The sequence below is a fragment of the Rhinolophus sinicus genome, linkage group LG11 (assembly GCF_036562045.2).
Source record: "Rhinolophus sinicus isolate RSC01 linkage group LG11, ASM3656204v1, whole genome shotgun sequence".
Lineage (NCBI taxonomy): Eukaryota > Metazoa > Chordata > Mammalia > Chiroptera > Rhinolophidae > Rhinolophus > Rhinolophus sinicus.
Genome location: NC_133760.1, coordinates 713,577 through 736,876, shown reverse-complemented (window position 1 = coordinate 736,876; position 23,300 = coordinate 713,577). Strand labels below are relative to the sequence as shown.

The 23,300-nt window shown below is 57.3% G+C and overlaps 2 protein-coding genes and 1 long non-coding RNA gene across 6 annotated transcripts; 2 read left to right on the top strand and 1 right to left on the bottom strand.

Moving 5' to 3' along the window:
• The first annotated feature begins 172 nt into the window (after nt 1-172).
• On the top strand, nt 173-3,627 carry LENG1 (leukocyte receptor cluster member 1). The gene is made up of 4 exons (XM_074315975.1): nt 173-490; nt 1,545-1,724; nt 2,400-2,659; nt 3,331-3,627. The coding sequence occupies exons 1-4, from the start codon at nt 359-361 to the stop codon at nt 3,551-3,553; spliced, it is 795 nt and encodes a 264-aa protein (XP_074172076.1). The 5' UTR covers nt 173-358; the 3' UTR covers nt 3,554-3,627.
• CNOT3 (CCR4-NOT transcription complex subunit 3) lies at nt 3,585-19,794 on the bottom strand. 4 transcript variants are annotated; one of them, XM_019715910.2, is made up of 18 exons: nt 19,530-19,794; nt 14,913-14,990; nt 14,734-14,801; nt 14,431-14,505; nt 14,199-14,288; nt 13,935-14,063; nt 13,739-13,834; nt 11,629-11,848; nt 11,403-11,536; nt 11,068-11,124; nt 9,429-9,798; nt 9,218-9,341; nt 8,143-8,341; nt 6,683-6,782; nt 6,399-6,597; nt 5,973-6,105; nt 5,235-5,360; nt 3,585-3,939 (listed from the first exon to the last, which is right to left on the bottom strand). In XM_019715910.2, exons 2-18 carry the CDS (start codon nt 14,935-14,937, stop codon nt 3,841-3,843), a joined length of 2,244 nt encoding a protein of 747 aa, XP_019571469.2. In that variant the 5' UTR covers nt 14,938-14,990; nt 19,530-19,794; the 3' UTR covers nt 3,585-3,840. The 4 variants fall into 4 exon arrangements, with proteins under 4 accessions (XP_019571469.2, XP_019571470.2, XP_019571468.2 ...); XM_019715911.2 differs by having other exon boundaries at nt 14,913-14,987; nt 19,530-19,763; XM_019715909.2 differs by having other exon boundaries at nt 3,610-3,939; nt 11,629-11,851; nt 19,530-19,670.
• A 358-nt stretch (nt 19,795-20,152) lies between these two features.
• Nucleotides 20,153-23,290, top strand: LOC141567703 (uncharacterized). Its single transcript, XR_012490521.1, has 3 exons — nt 20,153-20,809; nt 21,706-21,899; nt 22,922-23,290. It is a non-coding gene; the product is annotated as an uncharacterized LOC141567703 (long non-coding RNA).
• Nucleotides 23,291-23,300: the final 10 nt, after the last annotated feature.

The following is a 23,300-nucleotide window of genomic DNA, read 5'->3' as shown; positions in this document are numbered from 1 at the left end:
TGAAACTTGCGTCCAGCTGCGGGAGTCAAAGCTTTTGCAAGACACAAGCCAATCAAATGTATTGGCCTTGTGCCTGATGGGCGTTCCAGCCAATCAGAGATCGCGTCCGGTAAGCGTCGGAGCGGAGACACCGTAATAGACTCAAAACGTTGATGTGAGGCGGTCGCTACGCGACACAACGCGTGATTTGAAGCGATGGTGGGAGTCCCAGCCAATCAGCTGTCGTTATAGAACCAGAGGGGGCGTGTCAATTAGTCCAGGACTAACCGGTGGCGAGACAGGAACAACAGGGAGGGGCATCTCGCCAATCGGAAGTGCTAGGAGGCGGGGCTGCCAGTCTGTAGACTGCTACGCCGCCATGAACATTTTGCCTAAGAAGAGCTGGCACGTTCGGAACAAGGACAATGTCGCCCGCGTGCGGCGTGACGAGGCCCAGGCCCGAGAGGAGGAGAAAGAGCGTGAGCGGAGGGTACTGCTCGCTCAACAAGAGGTAAACTCCGAAAGCGACCTGGCGGGGCTCTGGGACCCAACGCACAGGCGTCCCCGGAAGGGCCGGAAGTGGGGTCTTTGCGCAGGCGCAGTGCATCCCTTACGGAATTAGGTGCCGGCCGCGGGTGGAACCAAGGGAGCGTTCTCACGTAACCCCTCTAGTCCTATTATCCGCTGCTCGTGTTCTTCGCGAGGCTAGAGGGGTGCCTGGCACAGAGTAGGAGTTTATGAACAAAGGAATCCCTGAGCAGTTCAAGGAAACTCAGACCATTTTTCAGTTTGCCTGCAGTCTATTGAACGCCTACTGGATGCTCGCCCCACGTAGAACGCTTGACTTGCGAAATCCCTTAAGTACCGTTCGTTCTTAGAGGCGCGCTGTCAACTCCATTGTGCAGAGGAGTGAGATGGCTTCAGAGAGGAAGCCCGCTCCATTTCCCTGCAGCTTCCCCCACTACCCCAGAAGCTTCCCACACACCCCGCAACCCCCACAAACACCAGAAGCTCTCTTTATAGCTCCTCCATCTGTTTGGTTTACACCTAGCCGTCAGTCCTTTAGCTAACCTGATCCTTAGCACTGACTGGGAGGTAGTGTGGGGTTTTTAAATTCACATTTACCAGTAGAGATTGCAAATCGACTAGGGCTAGTGACTTGGAGCCCTTCCTGGAACTCAGATCGGCTGTCCTAATAAACGTTTTGGCTGTCTTCATAGTTGTCTTTATTATGTTATCCCCAGAGGTCTGTCTCACCTCCACCTCTCTTACCGCAGGAGGCGCAGAATAAAGTCTTCCTGGCACAGCGTGTTGTGACACTGAGCTCTGGCTTGCCCTTTGAAAAGAAAGCTTACAAACCCAGGCTTCACCTCATTCCCCCACCCTCTCCCCAGGCTGGGTGCCTCTTCTGGGCACCCACTGTCCCTGTTCCCTTCCCCATGGTTCCCAGCACCTAGGGCTGTGATTCTCTATGACTGGTACCAGACTCACGGTTCCTCAGATCACATGTCGGTTCTGAATGGTCTCCCTTTAACTTTCTCTCTCCCCCGCTCCCCCCCCCCCAGGCCCGCACAGAATTCCTACGGAAGAAAGCCAGGCATCAGAACTCACTACCGGAACTCGAAGCAGCAGAGGCAGGGGCCCCGAGTTCTGGCCCTGTGGACCTTTTTCGGGAGCTGCTGGAAGAAGGGAAAGGGGTGACCAGAGGCAACAAAGAGTATGAAGAAGAAAAGCGACAGGATAAAGTAAGCTGGAGTCGCCCACTTCATCAGTGATGGGTAGAGCTGAGACTAACAAGTATAGAGAACAGGTGGGGATTAAACAGTTAATATATTCAGAACAGAACCTAACCATAGCACTGAAGAAGTGTTGGTTACTGCTGTCTGGGCCCATGGGGGCTTGGAAGTGGAAGCTGAAGCCCCCCAGCTCTGAGGCTGCAGGTACAGACCCCTCAGGTCTCCAGCCTGATGTCAAGAGCCTATAGGGAAGGGATTTGGGATGTGTGAAGGAGCTTTGTAAAATGTAAATCAGGTCCTGTCACTCACCTGCCCTCAGGGATTTCCCACCAAACTCTGAACTTGCCCCACCGCGTCCCTCTGCTGCCTTGCTTTTAGATTTTTCTTCAAGTATCCATCTCCCCAGAGATGCTTGCATTGAACCCTAAAGCAGGTCCACCATATCGACCCCTTCCCATGCTTTTTGTTACTGAACCTGCCATTGTACCCCCAGTGTAGGAGCCCCACCTGTGTTGGTCTCGTGTTCCCAGTTCCTGGCAGAATTGGCTCATGACAGGCCCTTAACACCTGTTGGCTGGATGACTGGTTCTGCCTTGTCAGCCGTGGGTGTCCCTGTTGCCCATCCAGGGCTCCCCAAGGGGAGACATGCTTGATATTCTCTTTTGTATGTCCTGTCCCTCTCAGGAAAGGCAGGAGAAAGCTCTGGGCATCCTGACATACCTGGGCCAGAGTGCAGCGGAAGCCCAGACCCAGCCCCCTTGGTACCAGCTCCCCCCAGGGCGAGGGCCCCTCCCGCCTGGCCCAGGACCAGATGTAAAGATCAAGAACCGCCTGGACCCTCTGCAGGAGATGCAGAAGCATTTGGGGAAGAGAAAGCACAGTGGTGATGATGGTGGTCACGGCAGAAAGGAAAAGGAAGGGTCTCACAAACAGCGGCCCAAAGAGTAAGGAGGCCCACGTGGGGGCACTAGGTTGGGGGCTGGGTGGGCAGACTTGGTTCTCAGTGACCCCAGGGGGGCCTGCCATCCCTTTAGGGGGTCTGCAAGGTCAAGCCCATTTAGCTTTTCACTTCTCAAGCATGCAATGGAGGTGTCCGGAGGCTGTGTGATGTGGGAAGGTGCCACTCTGATGGCTAATGGGACATATGCTTGTTTTCAAGATTTCTCAGTTTTCATTTCTGATGTGCTGTATGCTAACCAATGAAACCCACGACATCAAATCTCTCTGGGGTCCTGGGGTTTTAAGAGACCAACAACTTGAGAAAAAGCAGGTCTGTGTCCATAGAATGCCAGAGCCTCCTGAGCACACCGTGGGAGTACTGACCAGCCTCCTTCTACAGAGGGAAACAGAGGCCCAGGGTGTGCTCAGTGTCGCACAGCTGCTTTGTTGATCTGAAAGGGCACCTGACTGGAAAGATTGGGGAGGACAGAGGCACAAAAAGGGAGGCCCAGATCCTTGCCCCTGGCACAAGGCCAGCTTTCTGGTCCCAAAGGCTTCGTGTGCTGAGGCCAGGAGCACAACAGATGCAGGCAGGGAGTCAGGTGGCAGTTCTTCTTGAAGGAGGCTAGGGCCTTCCAGGACTATCAGCTTTCTAATCTGACTCTTCTGCCCCCAGACCCCCATCCCTGGACCAGCTTCGAGCTGAACGTCATCAGCGGGAAGCTGCTGAGAGGGCGCGGGCGGAGGCCCTGCTGGCCCGGGTCCGAGGTGGGGCCCCCCAGGAGGAGCAGCCAGAAGAGGAGGCAGATGACCGGCAGAGGCGGTACAACTCCCAGTTCAACCCCCAACTGGCCCGGCGTCCCCGCCGGCAGGACACCCCTCTTGCTACTGACTCCTGAGGGGTAGAGGAGAGGCTGCTGCCGCCAGCCGTCATATAAAACTATTTATTCATAAATATTTTCCAAAATGAAAATAGGTTTACCAAAAAATGTCCCTCACTGGGGAGGGGAGGCAGGGGCAGCCCTTGCCCCCAGGGCCCCAGGGTGGGGCTGAGAGGGAGAAAACTTCCCAGCCCCCTCCCTGCTTCCTGGGAGAGGGGCTGCCCCTTGGCCTGGGGCCTCCCCCCAGGCTTCCAGGGCAGGGGGATCAGCATGCGGGAGAGGGGAGGTGGAGGGAGAGGCCGGTGTCACTGGAGGTCCCGGTCCTCCAGGTAGCGGTACTCAAAGGTGAAGCCTTCCTTCTTTCGCTGGCCCCACTTCTCGTAGTCAAAGTAGATGTAGGTGCCCTGGCCAGGGGAGAAGGCGGTCAGGGAGTGATGACGAGGGTGTGGGGGAGCTGGGCGAGCCAGGCCCACAGACAGGGCCATGGGCATGCCAGGCACCGGGCCTGCAGTCTCACTCCACCCTTGCCACGCCCTTCTCAGGTAGGAAAGGTCATTCCTGCTTAGAAGTGGGCCCCAACCCTGGGCACTTTTGCAAAGTGCTGTTACTTGTCAGGATGGCTGTGGCTTTTGAGCACTGCTCAGGTGTTGAGCACATGATGCGTGTCCTAGTGTTTAGTCGTCACAAAGCCATAGGCTGTCTACAGGATGGACGTTTTTCTGGTGACAGTGGTGATGTGGGAATTACTGGAGGAGTGATGCCTGGAAATATACTAACTTGGCTGGTTACTTTGGACCAAACCAGGAGGGGACAGGAAGTCTGCAGTGTCAGAGAAGGCACAGTGGGAATGGGAATGGGTCAGCTGAAATGCTTCAAAGACCTTGAAAGCATCGAGGGAATAGGACTGAGTTCCCTTGTTCAGTACTTGGCACCAGGCAAATGTTTGGTGGAAAAAGCACTGTGGAACTAACTAAACAGTAATTTGAAACAAAATACAGGACACACAGGACACTTACTACCGTGTTTCCCCGAAAATAAGACCTAGCCAGACAATCAGCTCTAATGCGTCTTTTGGAGCAAAAATTAATACAAGACCCGGTCTTATTTTACTTATTTTATATTTTTGCTCCAAAAGACGCATTAGAGCTGATGGCTTGGCTAGGTCTTATTTTTGGGGAAACGTTACGTAGCAGGCACCATGAAGTACTTACATGTTATTAACTCAGTTAATCCTCAGCTGTATTAATGTGGGGGTCCTGTTACCCCATCGAGGTTCAAGTGACTTGACCAAGGTCACCCAGCTAGAGCTGGGTTCAAACCCAGGTAGTCTCCGGAGTGTTTTGCGAGAAGTGGGACGTTCCTATCAATTATTAGAACTGGAGAAGGTCATTTAAGCAAGAATAGCTTCCCCATTTGTATTTGCTGAGTGCTGGGGACATGGGGGAGGAGGCTGTCAAGGATCCTGTGTAGTGTGGCCTCGCCCCCACGCCCCACCACACCAGGAGACTCCCTGAGGAAGGGGCCTGTAAGCTAGGACCTACAGGATGACTAGGAGCTGGCCAAGTACAGAGCAACAGTGTCCCAGACCCAGCTGGCTAAAGGAGGTGGTAAAGGGAGGAGGGACCAGCTAGGGGTGCAAGCATGGGAACCTCGCCCCGCCAGAGGCCCGGAGTACACAGGACACAGGGAGGGGCCTCACCTGCTCGAACTCGTCCGTGATGGTCTTGGGCTCCTCGTGCCTCTGGAACCACATCATGTACTTGGTGTGGAATCGCCATGACTGCTTCTTTAGGGCCTTGGCTGCCAGGTACTGTGCCTTAGTGCCCTGGGGGAGGAAGGGTGGAGCAGGGATCAGGGGGCCCCCCAAACTGGAAAGGGGTGAGGGGACGGGGCAGGGCACCAGAGCTGACCTCGAGCCCGCCACAGACAAAGGTTGGGCTAGATGCTCCAGCTGGAGCTGGGCGAGGGCACAGAACATACCAGTGCCGGTCAGAAGGAAGTGGGAAGTGCTTCCTGAGAAGCTCTGAGAAGAGGAACTAACATGCTGAGGGCCAAGAAGAGGCCATTCAGGAAGTTTCCCAGGGCGGGAAGAGGGTGAAGGTTATTCATGATGCCCTGGGGTGTCACAGAGGCTAGATAGTCCCTCGTGGTCTCCAGGGAGGCCTGAGCCGTGCCAGTGAGCAGCCTAAAGGGACAGCCCAGACTGGGGACGGGCACCTCAAGTGGGGCAACCTAGCTGTCAGCCTTCACAGCTGTGACACCTCCTACACTGAAGTGGGGAGAGGGACAGGTTGTTTGGCGGGGCCCAGGACTGGGGATGGGGGTGCGGTTCCAGTGGCCGCAGTGGGGCACCCACCTCACCCCTCCAGCCCGAGGGGGGACAGCGGCGGTGGTGGTGATGCCGGGGGGCCTGAGGCTGCCCGGGGCCCTGCTGTACCTCCAGATAGTAGAAGATGAAGAAGAGGGTCTCAGTGGACAGGCGCTGGTAGAACTCCACGGTGTCCGAGTGTGGGGGTGGCATCTGGTGGTGGTAGGGGGGCGTTGGGCAGGGGTTCCGGGGGAGGTACTGCCTGTGGGGATCGAGAGCATTAGTGCCTGCCCCTGCCGTCTCAAAGGTGGGCAAAAAGCCACCCCTTGTCTGCCCACAGCCTCCCTGCCTCCCTACCGCTCATGGGTCAATGTGAGCTTCTGAGTCATCTGATCACCCCAACATTTATTTAACTCCTCAGCCCCCACCTACTGCGGAGAGGCCCGTCAAGTGGCCAGCAAGCGTCATCTAGTCTTAGGACCAGGGAAGCAGATCCCTGGCTGTAGCATCCTCCCTCAGACTCTGGTGCCACCTCGCCCTCCGCGTGGCCCTCACCTGATCCGCTCAGAGTCTGAGGGGTGGGGCATGTGGTGCCAGGCGGCCTCTTCCATGGCCTGCTGGTACAGCTGCTCCTTGGTGAGGGGCACAGGCCCCAGCGGACACACACCCAGCGACAGCGGTATGTTCACCTCTGACAGCTGGAGGGGCGGCTGAGCAGAGGCTGGAGGAGCTGCCGTGCTGCTGATGATGAGGTCTGTAGGGACGGGACAGCCGAGGCCCGGGGTGAGGCTGGGCCGGGCCAGCCCTCCTGTTGGCGCCCGCCACGCCCGGACCCTCACCTCGCTCGGTCAGGTGCAGTGTGGGCACCGCGTCCTCGATGCCGGAGCTGATGGCTGCCCTCTCTGCCATGGACTTCAGAGAGCTCAGAGGCTCGGGGGCCTGGGGAGAAGAGGTGCCTGGCCTCAGGCCCGGGCAGAGGGCGGGGCCAGGGCAGAGGTCCTGGCACTGTCGCCTGCTCTGGTGGGAGGGCAGCTAAGCCAAGGCTGCTAGTGTGACAGCGCTCACCGCGGCACCTAACGGGGGACACGACACGGAAGCACCCACGCTGGGTGCTGTGTGTGTTGTCCCAACTCCATAGGATGACGTCCTGCAGAGGCAACCACACTGCAGTGTACGAGGCGCCTCCGTCGTGTCACAGCTCTCAGCACACACTTCTCTGCGCGCACCCCGGCCTCCGAGGGACCCTGTGCCTGACCAGCGCACAGTCCAGCCTGTCCTCTCCATCTGCTCTCACTGCCCCCCCCCACCCGCATCTTCTTTTTGTCCTTTCTCCACTCAAAACCTTCCCAAGGCTCCCCACCACTCATCCCAGTAGTTCTTTCCCCTTTTGAGAACCTCAAAGCTGCTGACCCTTCTCCAGAAACACGCACCTCTCAGGTCTGAGTGCTCACCGTGGGCTAGAAACTCCCAGGAGCTACACGAGGACTACTGAGCCACCTGGTGATGTGTAGTGACTTCCGTGCCCAGAAAGTAATAGAAGGCAGCCCAGGGCTCAGCCCGAGGTTACCACCCTTGTCCTGCCAATGCCACTTCAGACCCTGGCCATCAGAACCCCGTCCTTTCCAGCGACACTCTACTATCCGGCCTGGAAGCCGGCCTGCACCCCACCCCACAGCGTGCACACCCCTTTCCTCCTCCTCTGCTAAATCCTACCCAGCCTTCTGCCACTCTGCCATTAGTCCCTCCTAAACTGCAGCAAGGAGGCCTTTCCTGCACCATCCGGGTGGGTGCCCGCTGAGACACTCCCCAAGAGGCCCAGCAGGGCTGTGTCCACAGATTGAGGCAGACCACCAGTGGCCCCCACACCTCCACCCCGGCCAGCCTGCTCTGCTCCCTGCTCCCTAACTGGTACATTCACTCCGCAGAGTGGCCCAGAGCACATGCCAGCAAGTGTCCTCTCGACTTGGCGTTTCTTCAAGGGAATAGGGCAGTGAGCTGGATAGTTTGTGTGAAGAGAATACAATGTGTCTGCAGGAGAAATGGACCTAGAGACAGGGCTGGAGGACAGAGCAGGTGAGCGAGGACCACCGGAAGCCAGGGGAAGACCAGGAGCAGCAGATAGGTTGGGGGGATGGAGAGACCCAGAGAAAAGGGTGTGGGCGGTAAGGAAAGACTGGGAGTGACAGCCAGTGACTCAGTGTGAGGGGTAGATGTGGGGGTGGCAGTAGTGGCCTGAAGGAGGGGACAGCGAACAGCTAGGTGAGAGATGGCAGAAGCGGGACACAGGCTCTACACCCACCTTGATCTCCGGGGCGGTGCTGAACTGAGGGGGTCCATTGAGCAGGGCACCACCTGTCTTGGCATCGCTGAAGCTAGGCGTCGGGGAGCTAGGAGGGTTCACAGGAAGTGGCACCAGGAGGCTGGGTCCCCCAGCGTTGTTCCCTGAGCCTGGGGCCACGCCCCCAGTACCTGCTGGGGCAGCTGCACTGGGTTCCTTCCTGAGGACAAGGACAGGGGGCTCAGAGGAGGGTCCCCAAAGGCAAGATGGACAGGAAGGCCCAGGTGATCGATCAGGGGCGTCAAAACAGGGAGAAGGCCTAGCAGACCTGACCCGAGAAGGGGAGGCTGAGGGGCACAGACAGGAGCGAAGGGCTCTTGGGACAAAGAAGAGCTACAAGGTGGGAATGAGGACTCTCAGGGTGCTCCATGTGGCTGAAATCCACTAGGAAACAGGCTAGTCAGCCTTCTGGAAGGGTCCATGAAGGAGGGTGTGGGAGCAGGTGCTCCAACCACAATACAGATGCCTCGGGCAGATGCCCCCCTTGGGAGCCCACGCAGAGCCTGGGGGTGAGGTGGCCCAGGCGCAGGCGTTCCCTCACCCACCCAGGAGAGTAAGCTCTCTTGGGGGGTGTTATTCCAAGCAATGTGGACCCATTGGGATGGTCTGACCTGAGAACTGGAGGGTGGGTGGGGACAGGAAGGAGGACTTTGGGGTCTTTCAGTTTGAAAAGCAGACATGGAGCCACCCGATGGAGTCAGGTGGTCCTAGGGCAGGGAACAGAAAATGAGGGGTGGGGGGCCCAAACAGGAGCTCCTCTGGGAAAGGGGAAGTCAGAGTGCCCAAGGGGATGTGTGTAAGTCTGAGAACAGTCCCGATTAGATGAGGAATGCTTTAGAACATTCCAAAGGGCAAAGCTGGGGGACTGATGTCCAGTGTCCCAGCTGGAAAGAGGTGGGAGACAGCTCGTGGGGAACTCCCAACAGGCAAGGGCAGGGCCCATGTCTGTGAGATGTAGTGACAGTTGGGGTGGCCCCATGTCCGTTTGTGCGAGAAGGCTACCCGTCCCCAACCCCGCCGGAGGCTGGACACTCACGAGGCGTTGGGAGGTGGGTTGTGGGAGCCAGATGGGGGACCCAGAGACTGACTGCTGGCGTTGCTGCCCCCACTGCTGCTGAGAGCCACCTCTGCTGGACTGTCTGCCACGACTGAGCTGTAACCTGGGGAAAGGAAGAGGGGATGAAAAGGGGCCAACAGTGGCTACCCCAGAACCCCCTGCCCCACCACCCCCATAGTCCTCTGCTTACTGGTGGCGCCGTTCTGCTTGCCGGTGCCCCCACTTCCACTGCTGTTACTGCCGCTGCAGCCTCCGCCACCTCCGCCACCGGGCTGGACGCTGGGAGGCCGGGGCTGGACGGCGCTGGGCCCACTGGGGGCTGGCGGGGCCACAGCCTGGGCGTAGGGGGCGGGTGTACCCGAATTGTGGCTAGGAGCTGGGCTGGCCTTGGGGCCCAGAGCACTTGGGGGTGCTGCTGGGACAGGGGCCCCATTGTTGCCAGGGGTGGTGCTCAGGGCAGAGGCAGCAGGTGGGGGGCCGGAAGGATAGCTGGGCGGCACAGCTGGGGACTGAGGGTGCTGACTGCTGTGGACAGGCTTGGAGCCGTTTTTGGCGGGAGACTGCAGATGGGAGAGAGAATAGGGTCAGGACTCAGTGGGCTGGCAGGTCTGCCAAGCCTCCCGCACACCCCTCCCAGGGACCCAGGTGACGACCTCACTCGCCCTCATGGCTTCAGTTGCCACCTTCATGCTTAAAACACTCATGCATTCGTAGCCCACACCCAGCATTCCTTGTCCTGCCTGTGCATCTCCCTATGATGTCCCCCTGGGCATAAGAACCTAACCCACAGCTTGGGTATAAGAGAGACCCTCTGTCTGACGACAGGAGAGTAGGGGGAAACACCTAAATGTCCTCAGTATATCAGCTGGAACTGGCCAAGAGTCTGAGAAGGAAAAAGAAGCTGAAAACCGCACAGTAATCCTGAATGTCACTTAAAGCCTCACTAAAGCAACTGGCGGGATGTTAAGGAAGCAGAGGCCAGTGACATGCCCATGGCAAACAATCACTCTTGCCCACCTCGGTCTGCCATCCTCATGCCCATGGGCACCTAATGCTCACCACGCACCAAGCGGGACTCATGCCCGAGTCCTTCCCAGCACCTCGCCCGCTCACCAGGGTCCCACATCAGCCTCACCACCACCCCCCTCACGGTCCCCCTGGGACCAGCTCTCCCATCAGCCCACGGAGGGGCTTTGGACCTGTCCCACTCCTGCCTAAAGATACCATCCTGAGCAGCGTTTCCTAAGGTGCTCTCCTGTCTTGGGAGTTTCGCTAGGGGAAAAAGAGAAATTCTGAGAAGTGCTTCCTCTCTCGGAAACTCACGATGTACACCACAGTGCAGCCAAGGCCCAGAGAGGTCCCACAGAAAAGACAGCTGTCTGGTTTTTGGTCTCAGAATGGTTGGGCCCTTGCAGAGTGGGTGCATAGGGTCCAGGCCCTCAGCCCGACAATCCAAGGTCCTATGCTCACAGCCAGCCCCACACACCTAGCCGAGCTCACCTCGTGACACTTTCAATCAGTCATGACTTGCCCGTGTTACCTGCCGCTGCCTCACCCAGGAATTTCTACCTTTCCCTGCCGGGCAACCTCCTCTAACACCTGGGCCAATACGCCCCTGCAGAGCAGCTCCTCCTGACCGCCGAGGCCAGGCAGGCACCCCGGACCACCTGAGCCACAGCACCAGTCGGTCACCTCTCTGCCTGCCCACCAGGGCAGCAGTATCTTCTGACTTGCCTGTGTCCCCCAAGTCCAGCCCTGTGGCCATACTCAGGTCTCAGTAAGCCTTTGAAAACCAAAAAAGGAAAGGGTGACATGCCCATTGGACCCACCTGGCTGACTTCACTATCCGTCGAGCGTCCCCTCTTCTTGTCATCTTCAGAGTTTTCCTGAGGTGGCAGAGGCACAGTCAGAAACCCGTATGATCTCTAGGGCTCCGACAGACTCCAACCTCTGAACGTCTCAGGAACCTGGACTCAGTGGTCACAGAGCATTTAAGTACCCATGACTTTAATCACTAGGGAACCTACTGAAACCCTGCTCCCCAGGGTCCTCTTGTTTTGGGAGCCAGCACCACCTGCCAGCCTCTTCAGGGAGTCCAACCCCGATCCCTGCCCAGCCCCCAACTTCCATACCCAGGACCCCCGTGCGCCCCCGCAGGCCTCACCGTGGTACAGTTGGCAGGGCTGGGTGGGATGGGTGAGCTAGAGGTGGTGGAGGTGGGCGTGCTGCTTGACTGGTTGAAGATCTCATCCTCCATGTGACTGTGGCTGGGGGGGGAGGTGGCGACCAGCGCCTGTGCTGTGGGGGCCGGGCAGGGGTGCGCTTAGCTGGCTGGGCACCCTCCTGCCTGTCCCCCACCGCCCCGCACTGGCAGGGACCCCGGGCCTCACGAATGTCCTCGAGGTCCAGGTCGTCATAGAGGAACTCATTCTCCTCGAAGTCGGGGTCCTGGGAGGAATCAACGTAGTACTCGACATCGTCCTTGATCTTGCGGATGGCGTCCACCAGGATGGAGTCGTTATCCAGCATTCGCAGGATGGTCTCCAGCATGCGCACATGGTAGCGGTGTTTCTCGATGTGCCGCTTCAGGCCCTCGATCCGGTCCTGCTTCTGCTGGCGAGCCAGGGCCAGGCTCAGGGCTGCAGGGCGCCTGGCCCTCCCACCCCACAGAATCTGTCCTCCGGCCTGGTCCCTCCTGGCCCGGGGCAGTGTGGAGCTGCTCGCCCTCTGGCCCCCAGACATCCCTTCAAACCTCGAAAGGACCCTGAGGTCCCTGTGCTTCCCAACAACCTGGCCTTTGCGTGCACCACACCTGACCACCCAGCTCTCCTGCTGCTCTGCCGAGCCCCCAGCAGCTGCCTCCTGGGACATAGAAACACCAACCCCCAGTAATAATGGTGACCCCCCTCAAGGGAGCTTGTGGTTTATAATCAGAATCCCACCCCAGCCGCATCCCCCTAAGGAGCCCAGATTCTGAAGCCCACCTCCAGGTATCTCCCCTTAGAATTTGACACCTTAGTCACCATTCTAAATCCCTTCTCTGCAAAGACCTATTATACGGTTATGTGTCACTTAATAGTGGGGTATGCTCTGAGAAGTGCGCGATTTTGTCATTAGTGATTTTGTCGTGCGAGTATCATACAGGCGTGCACACAAACCCAGATGGTCCAGCCCACCGCACACCTGGGCTGTGTGGGGCAGCCTATTGCTCCTGGGCTACTATTGCAGCCTGTACAGCCTGTTACTGTACTGAGTGCTATAAACAACTGCACCACAATGGTAAGTACTTGTGTGCCTAAACACGTCAACAAAAAAGGCCCAGTAAAAATACAGTATAAAGGTGTGTGTGTGTGTGTGTGTGTTTGTGTGTGTGCGCGCGCGCATACGCACACGTTGGAGGAACAGGGAGGGCTGTGAATGGAGGTGAGTGGACATGAGAAGGGAAGGAAGAAAAGGGGAGAGAAAGGGAGAGCAGAGATCTCTTTCAGAGACCTAGACAGATAAAGCCTGAGATGTAAAATAAAAGGGAGAGGGGGAGAAGAGAGAGACGCAAGTGGAAGGGGAGCGAGACGTAGGAAAGACATAAGGAGAAACGGGGGTGAAGGGAAATGTGTGCATGTGTGTGCAGGGGTGGGCGTCAGGCAGGCTCCCGGCCCCTCATGTCACCACCCAGGCCTAGCTTCGGGTGGGAACAGCGCAGAGACAGTGTGCTGAGCCTCCGCCTCTATTTAAACCACCCGGAGCCAGCAGAGAATTCAGCACCATAGTCGGGGCCAGGCTTTCCTGTCAACACCGCACACACGCTTTTTGCTTATAATCCCCTATAATCTTATGGGACCACCATCATACACACAGTCAGGCGTTGACTGATACACTGTCATTTAGTGCATGACTATACCTCCCTTCTAAGACCCTGGTTCCCAAACCCCTGAGTCTCAGACACCCATCTTTGGCACATCCGCACTCCCCAGGCCATCCCTGCCACCCACCAGCTTCCAGAAGACCCAGCTCTCTGTTCTGGAATCTGGGCCCATAGTATCTGGCTTTGTCCCACCCTTCTCCTTAGGCCAAAGGAACCATTTCTTTGTGTCCTGCCTTGTCTGTACTCACTGTCCTTTCCTTAGGACCTGGAGCCCTGTAGGTGCTATGACGCCACAGCTTCAGCTCCTGGACCACCCCACCCTGGGTGTCTGTCAGGTCTCACACCTACTCTGTGACCCAGGCTGAACTCTGCACCCTCCCCCTAAACTGCTCATCTTCTTAACGGCCCCATTTACCCAGACACCCACGCTGGACTCAAGACTGCCTCACCTCCTCCCCGAGCTACCCCCAGTCAGCTGCTCAGCCCTCCTGACCCTGTCTATTGACCCCTAATCCCAGCTGCTGGCCCTCGTTGCCTTAGGAGCCCAGACCCCAACACCTACAGGCCGCAAGAGCTGGCCTCTCCCACCCACTAGCCAGCCCATCTCCATCTTGTGGGTGCCAGACCCCCCCACTCACATCCTTGTCACCCTTCTTCTTGCGCGTCTGCACTGACAGTGACTCCACTTCACTCTCAAACTGGTCCACCTGCATGTTTAGGGTGTCGATGGTATTCTGGGGCAGAAGGAACGAAAGGCAGGTGGTCAGCCACAGTCCCCTTGGATGCCTTGGGGTCAGGGCCCTGTGGTCATCTTCCCTTCTCTGCCCCACTCACCGTGAGCCACTGGCCAACCTCCTCCTTCTCCTTCTGGGCAGGGTCCACCTTCTGTGCCAGGCCCAGGCCCTCCTTGCTGTAGGCTTTGGTTTTGGTCTCTCGCTCCACAACTTTGAACCGTTCCATTTGCTGTGGAGGGCACAGTTGGCAGGGGGGCTCCCAGCCCATCAGCTCTCCCTCCCCTTGGTGCCTGTGCAGAGCTCTTACTCTTCTCAGGACCTCTGGGAACCCTCCCACCTCAGGCACCAGGCTCTGGGCTCCTACCGTCTCAATGAGCTTGCGGTTGTCTATGAGCTGCCTCTTGTCCTTGATCTCGTTGGATGCTACCCATGTCTTGATCTGGTCCCTCAGCCGCTGCAGTGGGAAAAGCAGGACCGTCAGATGGCCTCAGCGCCCGCACTGAGGCTCCAGCCCCTCCTCTCCCTGGGACCCAACAATCCACTCTCCCCATTCCCGCTGCCAAGGACACAGGCGTCCGGGCCCCCATCCCCCTCACTTGAAGCTTCTTAATCTCCTTCTTTAGGTCAGCCTCATACTTTTCTTTCTGGTTCGCGTTCGCTGCATTGTGGAGCTGAGGGATGGAAAATCCAGGCGTCAGTGTGGGACTCCCTGCCCTAGTGCCCACTCGTCTCTCTGTGTGTTAGGGACTCTGGGGACCTTCCCCCCACCCCAGTCCATCTCAGAGCTGCTTCTCTGAGGTCCTTAGCATCCCTTCTCCCTGGTTGACACCCAGACATCCTGAACCTCTTTCTGTGCTCCCCTCCCTGGAGACCCAGATTTTAGTGTCCGACCCCAGTACCTTCTGCCAAATATCTTCAAACTGCTCGACGCCCTCGGACACCTTCTTGAGGCAGCGATCAATCTCACCTGGCCAGGGAGGGAGGAAGGCAGTGAGCATCCTACCGAGGCAGCAGGTACCCAAGGAGTTCCAAGGAGAGCGAGCACGTGGCCCCACAGGCAGTGGGCAGTCACGAGTACCTTGGAGTTTGCGCTTGTCCGCCATCTTCCCTGCCCTATAGGTGCACTCTCTTCATACTCTCTTGAAGACAGACGCTGCTGGGAGAGACCGGGAAGAAATACACATTTATTCCCTGGCTGGTCCAAACCCAGAGACATGTATGAGGCTGGGAATAGTGGGTTGCACAGGACGGTAAAGGGAAGACAAATTTACTATCTGATGACAAGGACCTGTCCCACAAGAACAGTCTGAAAGTTCGCTGAAATAAGGAAATAGATACACTTTTTGTGTATCTCTGACCCAAGAAATGGAAAATTCCTAGAGCGTGGAGCACCTTCTCCCCAGGTGACACTCAAAAATGGATTTTCCAGAGCAGGAAAAAGTCACACAGCACAAGCTGACTGCTAAGGATGAAGGTGTGTGACCTGGAGACCTCACTTCCCACCAAGGGTTTGGGGACACAGGTGACGAGATCCTAACACCCTCAGACAAATCATGAGACAAAGGGCAGGTGCACCTCACGGAGAAGAGCCTGATACTGTATGAGCCATAAGGGACAAGAGGAGGTGGGGGCACAGGGACACGTAACCACAAAAAGTTGAACCCGCCCACATTGACAGGGCTGGGTCCCAAGTAGAACCAAGGGAGATACCCCTCCTAACCCCACGAGGCTGATGCCAAGGAGGTTGGAGGTTTGGAGGCAGAAGGCATGACCCAAGAGAGGTCTGGGAGCAGAGAACTCTTAGGCAGATGAGAGGTTGAAAGGGGACCTTCACTGCGAGGGAGCTATCTGCACCCAAGAAGGAATTACATATCAAAGCACTGGTAATGTAGACTCAGGGAAACACAAACCATCAGGGCAAGGGCCCAAAACTTAGAGAGGGGCCTCTCCACCTAAAGGAAGTCACATGAGACCCAGAGGGAAGCAAGGTCCAAGGGGAGTCACCAGGAGCTTTTGCTCAGGGGTGTGGGGGTGGGGCTGGGGGGAAGCTGCACCTTAGGGCCCAACATCAAGAGCAGGGGCGATGTGGAGCTTTGGAAGGGAGGGTTAAGCTAAGCGGACTCCTGCGCTGCCAGAGTCACCCCCCAGAGAGGGGGCCTCTACTGCAAAGCACAGCTCCGGTGAGGGAGCTCCGACTCTACAGGCCCAGGGCAGGGAGCCCCAGGGCAGGGAGCCCCAGGGCAGGGAGCCCCAGGGCAGGGAGCCCCAGGGCAGGGAGCCCCAGGGCAGGGAGCCCCAGGGCAGGGAGCCCCAGGGCAGGGAGCCCCAGGGCAGGGAGCCCCAGAGCAGCCCCAGCTGCCAAGGCAGAAAGAGCCTTTCATCAAGGACTAAGAGCCTCCCATGGGGAGGAGAACGTCTCAAGAACAGTCCTCTCCAACAGAACTTTCTGCAATGACAGAATGTTCTGCATCCGCGACACTGACCACTGGAAACGTGGATAGGGCAACGGAAAAAGGAATTTTTCATTTCTATTTTCAGTAATTAAAATTTAAATCACACGTGGCTAGTAGCTACTGGTGGGACAACGTACCAGAGAGCACACTTTGAACCTGAGGCCCTAAATACGAGGCAGGTTCCTCCATCTCAAGGAGGCTGTACTGGCCCCTCCATAGGGACTCATTCTGCATGGTGGCAGATGGGTGTGGCACCTCAGATTTGAGAGTTCAAATCTCTTCTGCAAAGGGCCAAACCGAGACTAACTGGCAACACCCTCAGCCCAGAGCCAGCTGACACACCAAACTGCAGCCCAAACTGGGAAGGAACATCCCAGCTCCAGGAAGGCAAAGCCACCAGAAAAAGGCCCCAGGAGATAGTTGCACAGAGGGGACACAAACCACAAAGTGCACACGAGGGCCCTGACTCCAACACTGAGATTAGGGACGACTTACCTCCAACACCCTGACCCAGAAAAGGCTCTTACTGCCTGGGGGTGGGATGGGGAAACAGAAACACTACACAAGAGTGTGTGCTGCCTCCACCCCAGGAGCAGGGGCGGGGACTCCAGCCCAGAGGGAGAGGTCACCAGTATATGCTCCTAAACAAGGCACTGCACACCTTAGGGAGGGGATGCCCTCTCTGAGTCCTCACACTGAGGGGTCGGGACACCTGGCCCAGAGAGGGGGACAGACTTGCAGCAAGAAGTCCTGAAGGAGTCAGAAGCAAGGTGCCAGGGGAACAAGAGCTCTAGCCCAGGGAGGACACCATCTGACCTGGGAGGCAGCTCCTCCAGAGAAGGGCGGGTACCACAGGCCCAGGGTACTTGCGCCCTAGAGGTCAGACATCATAGTGGGCAGGGATCTCTGCCAGAGAAGGCAACAACCCCCTCTCCAAAGAAAAGTCCACATCAAGAGGGCACCCGTACCTTAGATCCCCCAGCAAAGGACCAGAAAGAAAGGGAGCTGGAGCTTGAGTCTTGAAGTGGAGATGCCACCACAGAAGAGCCCCACCGCTCTGAGGGACCCACCGAGACCCTCCAGGGGAGGTAACCATGGCAGCAGGCCCACTCTCAGACACGCGAGCAGCTTAGGCACAGAAGAGCCTGTGTTCTCACGGCAAGGAGTCCAGTGGAAACCTTGGCCCAAGAGACTTAACCAAAAGAAGTCCTTCGTCCAAGAGGAAAGCACATCCCCACAAGTAAGGAGCCTACACTGGGATGTGTGGGGTGAGCAGTGTGCCAGACTCACAGGAGCCAACCATGAAATGAAGGGCCCAAACTAATAGAGTCCCCCAAACGTCACCTCAGGGGTGATGACACCGTCAAAGGCCTGACGAGTAGGGCAGGAGCAGCAGAAGGCTGAGTCCTGGACAACTAAACCAAGTGGTCCCTAATCGTGGGGGCTGTCACATGCCCAAACAGAAAGGCCTTATATGACCGGGCGAGGCACCCTGGTCGACTGGGAAGTGATGCTGGATGCCAAGCCTTAACCCGGGAGGCCGCAGCCACTACCACGCAGGATCTGAGCCTCTGGAAGGTGGATGTGTTAGGTCCGGGTCCACAGAGAGCCCAATACCAGGAGTGGGGGACTGGGAATTCACAAGAGTCCTAGGGAAAGAGACAACAGTGGGGTCTCTCCCTCAAATCTCAGGCAACTTCCATCCCGACAGCAAGGAGCCTGTGCCTCAGAAGAGGGCAGAAGCACTAGTCCTGGGAACCTACGTCTGAGAGGGTCTTTAGCCTTGCAGCGGGGACACACAGAGGACCCAAAACCAAGGAAGGCAGGGACCTTACTCCCAGGGGAGGCAACTCCAAGGTTCCTTACCCTGGAGATAAAGCACAGCCCTGGCCCCCAAAGCCCACACCTCATGGCACAGGAACCTCAGCCCTAGGAAGCCTTATTCTCCTGGGGGTCCCAGCAGGGTGGGTGTGAGCCCTGGCTCTACAAATTCTGATACCAAGAGGGCTCTTTAGTGCTGGAAGCTTCCTTGTCAAGTGAGGGCCCTAACACGAACACTGAGGGAGAAAGGTCCTTGGACTGATGTGAGTGGGGATAGAAGCCTCAGACCCAGGCAAGTGACAGCCTACATGGCTGAGGGCAATAAAGGAAGGTAGCCAAAAACCCGCACCAAAAGGGCAGGAGCATTAACTACCCTTGGGGGAGGAGACAGCCACCGAACTGACAGGCAGGCACTACTTAGAAGGGGCACCTGCACTGCCCACAACAGGAGGTTGTCAACAACGGAGAAAGCTGGAGGACCAGGTATCTGGGACCTAGGGGAGCTAAACAGCCCCACCACACAGACCAATAGGTGGGAGTGACAGTATGAGGAACCCACACCTGGAGGCAGCCGGTCTGGATCCAAGGGAGCTCCCAGCCACAAAGCCAGAGGCTGACACCCAGACCAAAGGGTAAGAGTTGAGGTAGGAAGAAGGTAACACTGAGGCCAATCCTGACTCCCCTAAAAAAGTAACACTGGGGCCAGTAGACACCCCCAGAAGGAGGAGGCCAGGGCTGTGGCAGCCTCAGACCTCGGGGGATTTTTACTATGAGGGGAGTGGTACATACGAAGTGGTGGAAACTGGCCGAGGCTGCAGCGGATGGAGCAGCGTCCTCACTCCAGGGGGTCATTCCCACCCCATTTTAGAAAAGGAGAGGTGGCACCCATGCTGGGAAGACTTGGCCCTGGGAGGGGTGACTCCGCCCCGCACTGAGGTCCGTGTCCTGGGGGGCTCGCAGCCCCTCGCCCAAGTGAAGGCGGCAGCCCCGCCCAGAGGCCGCCCCCCACAGAAGGGACTGCTGCGAGAGGGCGGACACCTGAGCTTCGGGGCGCCTGCATCCACAAGGCGAGGAGCCAACGCCGACGCGGAGGGGGCGGTACCTCGCACCCCGCGGGGCCCGACGCGGATACCACGCGGGGCCGGGGTCGCGGGCCGACCCCAGGGCGACGCCGAAGGGCGCGGAGGAGGGAGCGGGAGCGGCCGGAGGAGGGGCCCGCGCACAGCCAGGACGGCGGACACCGGGGCCGCCCTGCCGAGAGCCAGAGCCGCACCGGGAGCTGGGGGCGCCCACCAGGGTCGGGGGCGACCATGTCGCGACAGGCGGCGGTGTCGCAGGGCCTGGGGCGGCAGGGAAGGCGGTCGACGGCGCCTGGGGGAGGAGGGGAAGGGGTCTGGCCCAGTCGAGCCTGACGCTCTCACCACAGGAGCTGGCGCCGCCGCTGAGGAGCGTATCGCGATAGGCAAGGGAGGCGAGCGCCCGCCGCCTTTTTCTCGCGCCCCGGGCCCGGGCGCTATCGCGATAGCGGCGCGAAGCGGAAGTGGGGTGGGGGGAAGTGGGCCCGGGGTTGTTCTGACGACGGGGTCGGGGCTCAAGGGAGGCCGCGGCGTCTGCCGATGGCTCCGCGGAAGCTGACGGGCCCGGTCCAAGATGGCGGCGGCGGAGGAAGCCTCCCCTCCTCTCTTCTCGTCTCTGGCGCCGACCCGCCCCCGAGCCCTAAATATAGGCCTATCATTGCTCCTGCCGCACGTCGCTCTTGCCCCTCCGGCGCGCCCTATTGGTCCTTGGCAGGGATGCGGCCGGCCCCCTTTCACTGATTGGACAGCTGTTCCAAGGCGCGGCGTTCGATTGGCCTCCCGCGCAGGTTGCTAGGATTGGTTCAGGTTTACCTCTCCGCTCCGCCGCCTCCTCCCGCCTCAAGGCACAACATGCCAGCGCGAGGGCCCTTGCGTCAATCAACAGGCCTGTGTCGTGCTGATTGGTTGTACCCGCCTCCCTCCTTTAAGCCAATTGGCCGCGGGGAGGAGTTAATCTGATCAGGGGAGGGAAGTCGTCCGTCAAGTTTATAGCTGTTTTTAATTGGTTGTGGGGGACTATTCTTCCCTGAAGCCATTGGTTAGTCCTGGAAGTGGGTGAGGAAGGCATGGAGAGTGGGCGTTAAAGACCGCGTACTTAATGGGAGATGGGACAGGTGCCTTCAAAGTGGGGGCTGAGCTGAAGTCATTTGCCAATCAAAATAACTCCTAGGCCTGTCCTGGCCACGGGGTAGGAGGTGGGCAAGAAGGTCCATCCCTTCCCCTTGTTGGCCCTCACTGTCATCACTTATCCCGGTTTGTCCAATAGCGTAGTGAATGGGCAGTATACTCCTAAAACGTGTGAAACGGCATAGTAGGCTGGCTTGGGAACTGGCGCATCCCTCTGAATACCTAGAGTGCCGGCCAGGTCCCTGTCGCTCAGCTGCATCGTCTTTCTCCAAGTGCCTGTGTTTGGCAGACCTCTGAGACTCAGTCCTTGCTGAAGGAAGGCGGGAAAGACGCAGGAGACAGTGCCCCAAGTCACTGGCACCACGCATAGCTGAATTAATTGGGAAGCGCCACGGAGGCATGGAGTTTTTGTCTTGCCTCTGATGGCTACGTGGCTGTGGGACAGCAACTCTCCTTTGCATCTCCATTTCCTCGGTGTCCTAAGGATGCTGCAGAAGGTACAGATGAGATTACGCTTACCTTCCCATGGTTACCTCCTAATGCCTAGTCTTTCAGATCTCAGCTCCATGGTCTTCGCGGGGCGGGGGATGGGGGACTTCCCTCCTCACCTCCCGTGCAGAGTGCTCTGTGAGCCCAGTTCATACGGACTGACTTTTGCATGTCTGCCATCTTTGTCATAATTATTTGAGTTTCTCCCTCCGGATTTTGCATCCCCAGGAAGCAGAGTAACCCTTTGCTGAATGAATGAATGAATGAATGAATGAATGAATGCAAGGAATGACTTGTGGTTGACTTGCTAAGCACGGGTGCTTTCATGAAACTTGGGCCATGAACCTCGAAGCATTGTCCATCTCCTCTACGTGGAGGAAAGTCAGATAAATCCAAGGGGGATGTAAGTGTGAACTGATAGGAATCGTGTGTGGCAAGGGAGGGGAAAATGCTTGTAATAGTTCAATGTTCTTAGGCCCACACAAACCTGGGGAGTGAAACCCAGAGATCTGTAGTTTTACAAACTTCCCTGTGCTCATTAGAGCTTGAGAGTTATTGGTCTAGAGCTTTGCTATCCAAAGGGTGGACACTGGACAGGACAGTGCCTCTCACTTTCTAGAAACCCTTGGGGGTTGGTGAAAATGCAAATTCTGATCCAGGAAGTCCCATATTCTGCTTTTCTCACAAGTTCCCAGGTGACCGGAGGGTCCACAGTCCACACTTTGAGTAAGAATCAAGAGCACTGGTTCTCAAACTTGGCTGCACATTAGAATCATCTGGGTGGCTTAAAAAAAAAATCCAGATACTTAGACCAATGAAATCACTATTTCGGGGGCTGGGAACCAAATAGCAGTGATTTTTAACTCTTGAGATGATTCCAACATGCAGCTAATCTGATACATAGGATTTTCTAGAGTGATGGTTCCCGGACCAGCAGCATAAACATCACCCAAGATGCAGTTTTGAGCCCCGCCATAGACCAATGGAATCAGAAGCTCTGGGACCAGCAGCCCGTTCTAACAAGACTTCCAGATAATTCTGAACCATATTAAACTTCAAGGATCTTGGTTATAAATGTACACAGGATGGCAGGGCCAGGTGAGATTCTTTCCTGAGGTCCCCCCACCTCCATTAGATTCGCTCTGGCCAGGGGAGATGGGGATGCAGAGGAACTGTGCTCAGAGGGCCCTTCCCTGGCAGACCCCTAAGCAGAGGTCAGTAAAGGCTGTCACTTTTACACAGGCTGATCTAGACTCAGGGATAAACCTGAAGAAATAGTCATGGGACCTGAGGTAATTTGGCCATTAGAAGGAAGCTCCCAGATGTCCAGACTCTCTGACCTACTGGAGACAGATTTAGAGGGCTCCTGAGGTCCAGAGACAGAGCCCTGGGCTGAGGGAGGGGCCGGGGTCCATGCACACACATGGGGCCCTGAGTGGGGACAGGGGAAGCCCACAAAGGAACAGAAAAAAGGAGATCTGACCAGACACAGGGAGAAGGCTGCGCTGGAGAGTGGGAGATAGGCAGACAGGCGGAATCACCTTCCTGCAGGGCTGGTTTCCGCCTGTGCACCTACCTCCTGGGTAATGTGGGGTTCAGAATAAGCTACCCCAGTATGTGCCTCAGTGGTATCAATCGAGACTCAAGAGAAACTTCTCTCCCTCCCTTATCTAGAGGAAATTGAATTAGGGGCCATGCCCATGGTAAAAGATTATCAGAGATAATGTGTTACATTTGGTTCTTGTTAATATGTCTCATGTCTACTTGATTATTAGACCAGCTGAAAGAACCGTGAGGGTAGAGGCAAGTTTCTTCCTGCCCCATAGTAACTGGGAGGGGTAAGGGACCCAGGCCTTCTCCTTGGTGTCACTATGAAGCCCAGATTGGGTCACAGGGCAGATGGGGCTGGGGGCGGCACTCTCCCTGAATTGGCCCTTGCAGGGTAACCGAGGTCTCGGGCTATGTGCCTGGACTGCCTAAGCCCTTCCCCGGCCAGACCGCCTTTTCCCCACCTGTGTATTCCACATACCCCCTCGCCCTGCACCTTTGAGCCAAAGTGGAGGCCTTGTCTGGACCCACTTCCCAAGACAGACTGAGGGCTCCTCTCATGTATTTGGCAGGAGCATTTATAGCAGTGAGTGAGCTAGACCTGAGTCGGGCTTGGCACAGCGTGGGGAAGCACCCAGCAAACACTGGCTGGAAATAACAACAGTGCAGTTAGCGGCCCAGTGCTCAGCACCCCCAAGAATCTCGTGGTGAGTGTGGAAGCCACTTGCTCATGACCACCCAGGTCAGCCTGCCTTGAAAGCCAGGGCTTTCAGCAGACGTATCACTTGGGTGTCAAATGACTGATGTTCCCTGAGGGGTCTGGGGATGGAGAGGGTGTTACTCTTCCTGGGACACCCTGACAAGGAAGGGATGGGCCCTGGAGTCCCCCACCTCCATGTGGAACCCACGGAACCCATGCTGTCTCCGCACCCAGCAGTTGACTCCTCCAGG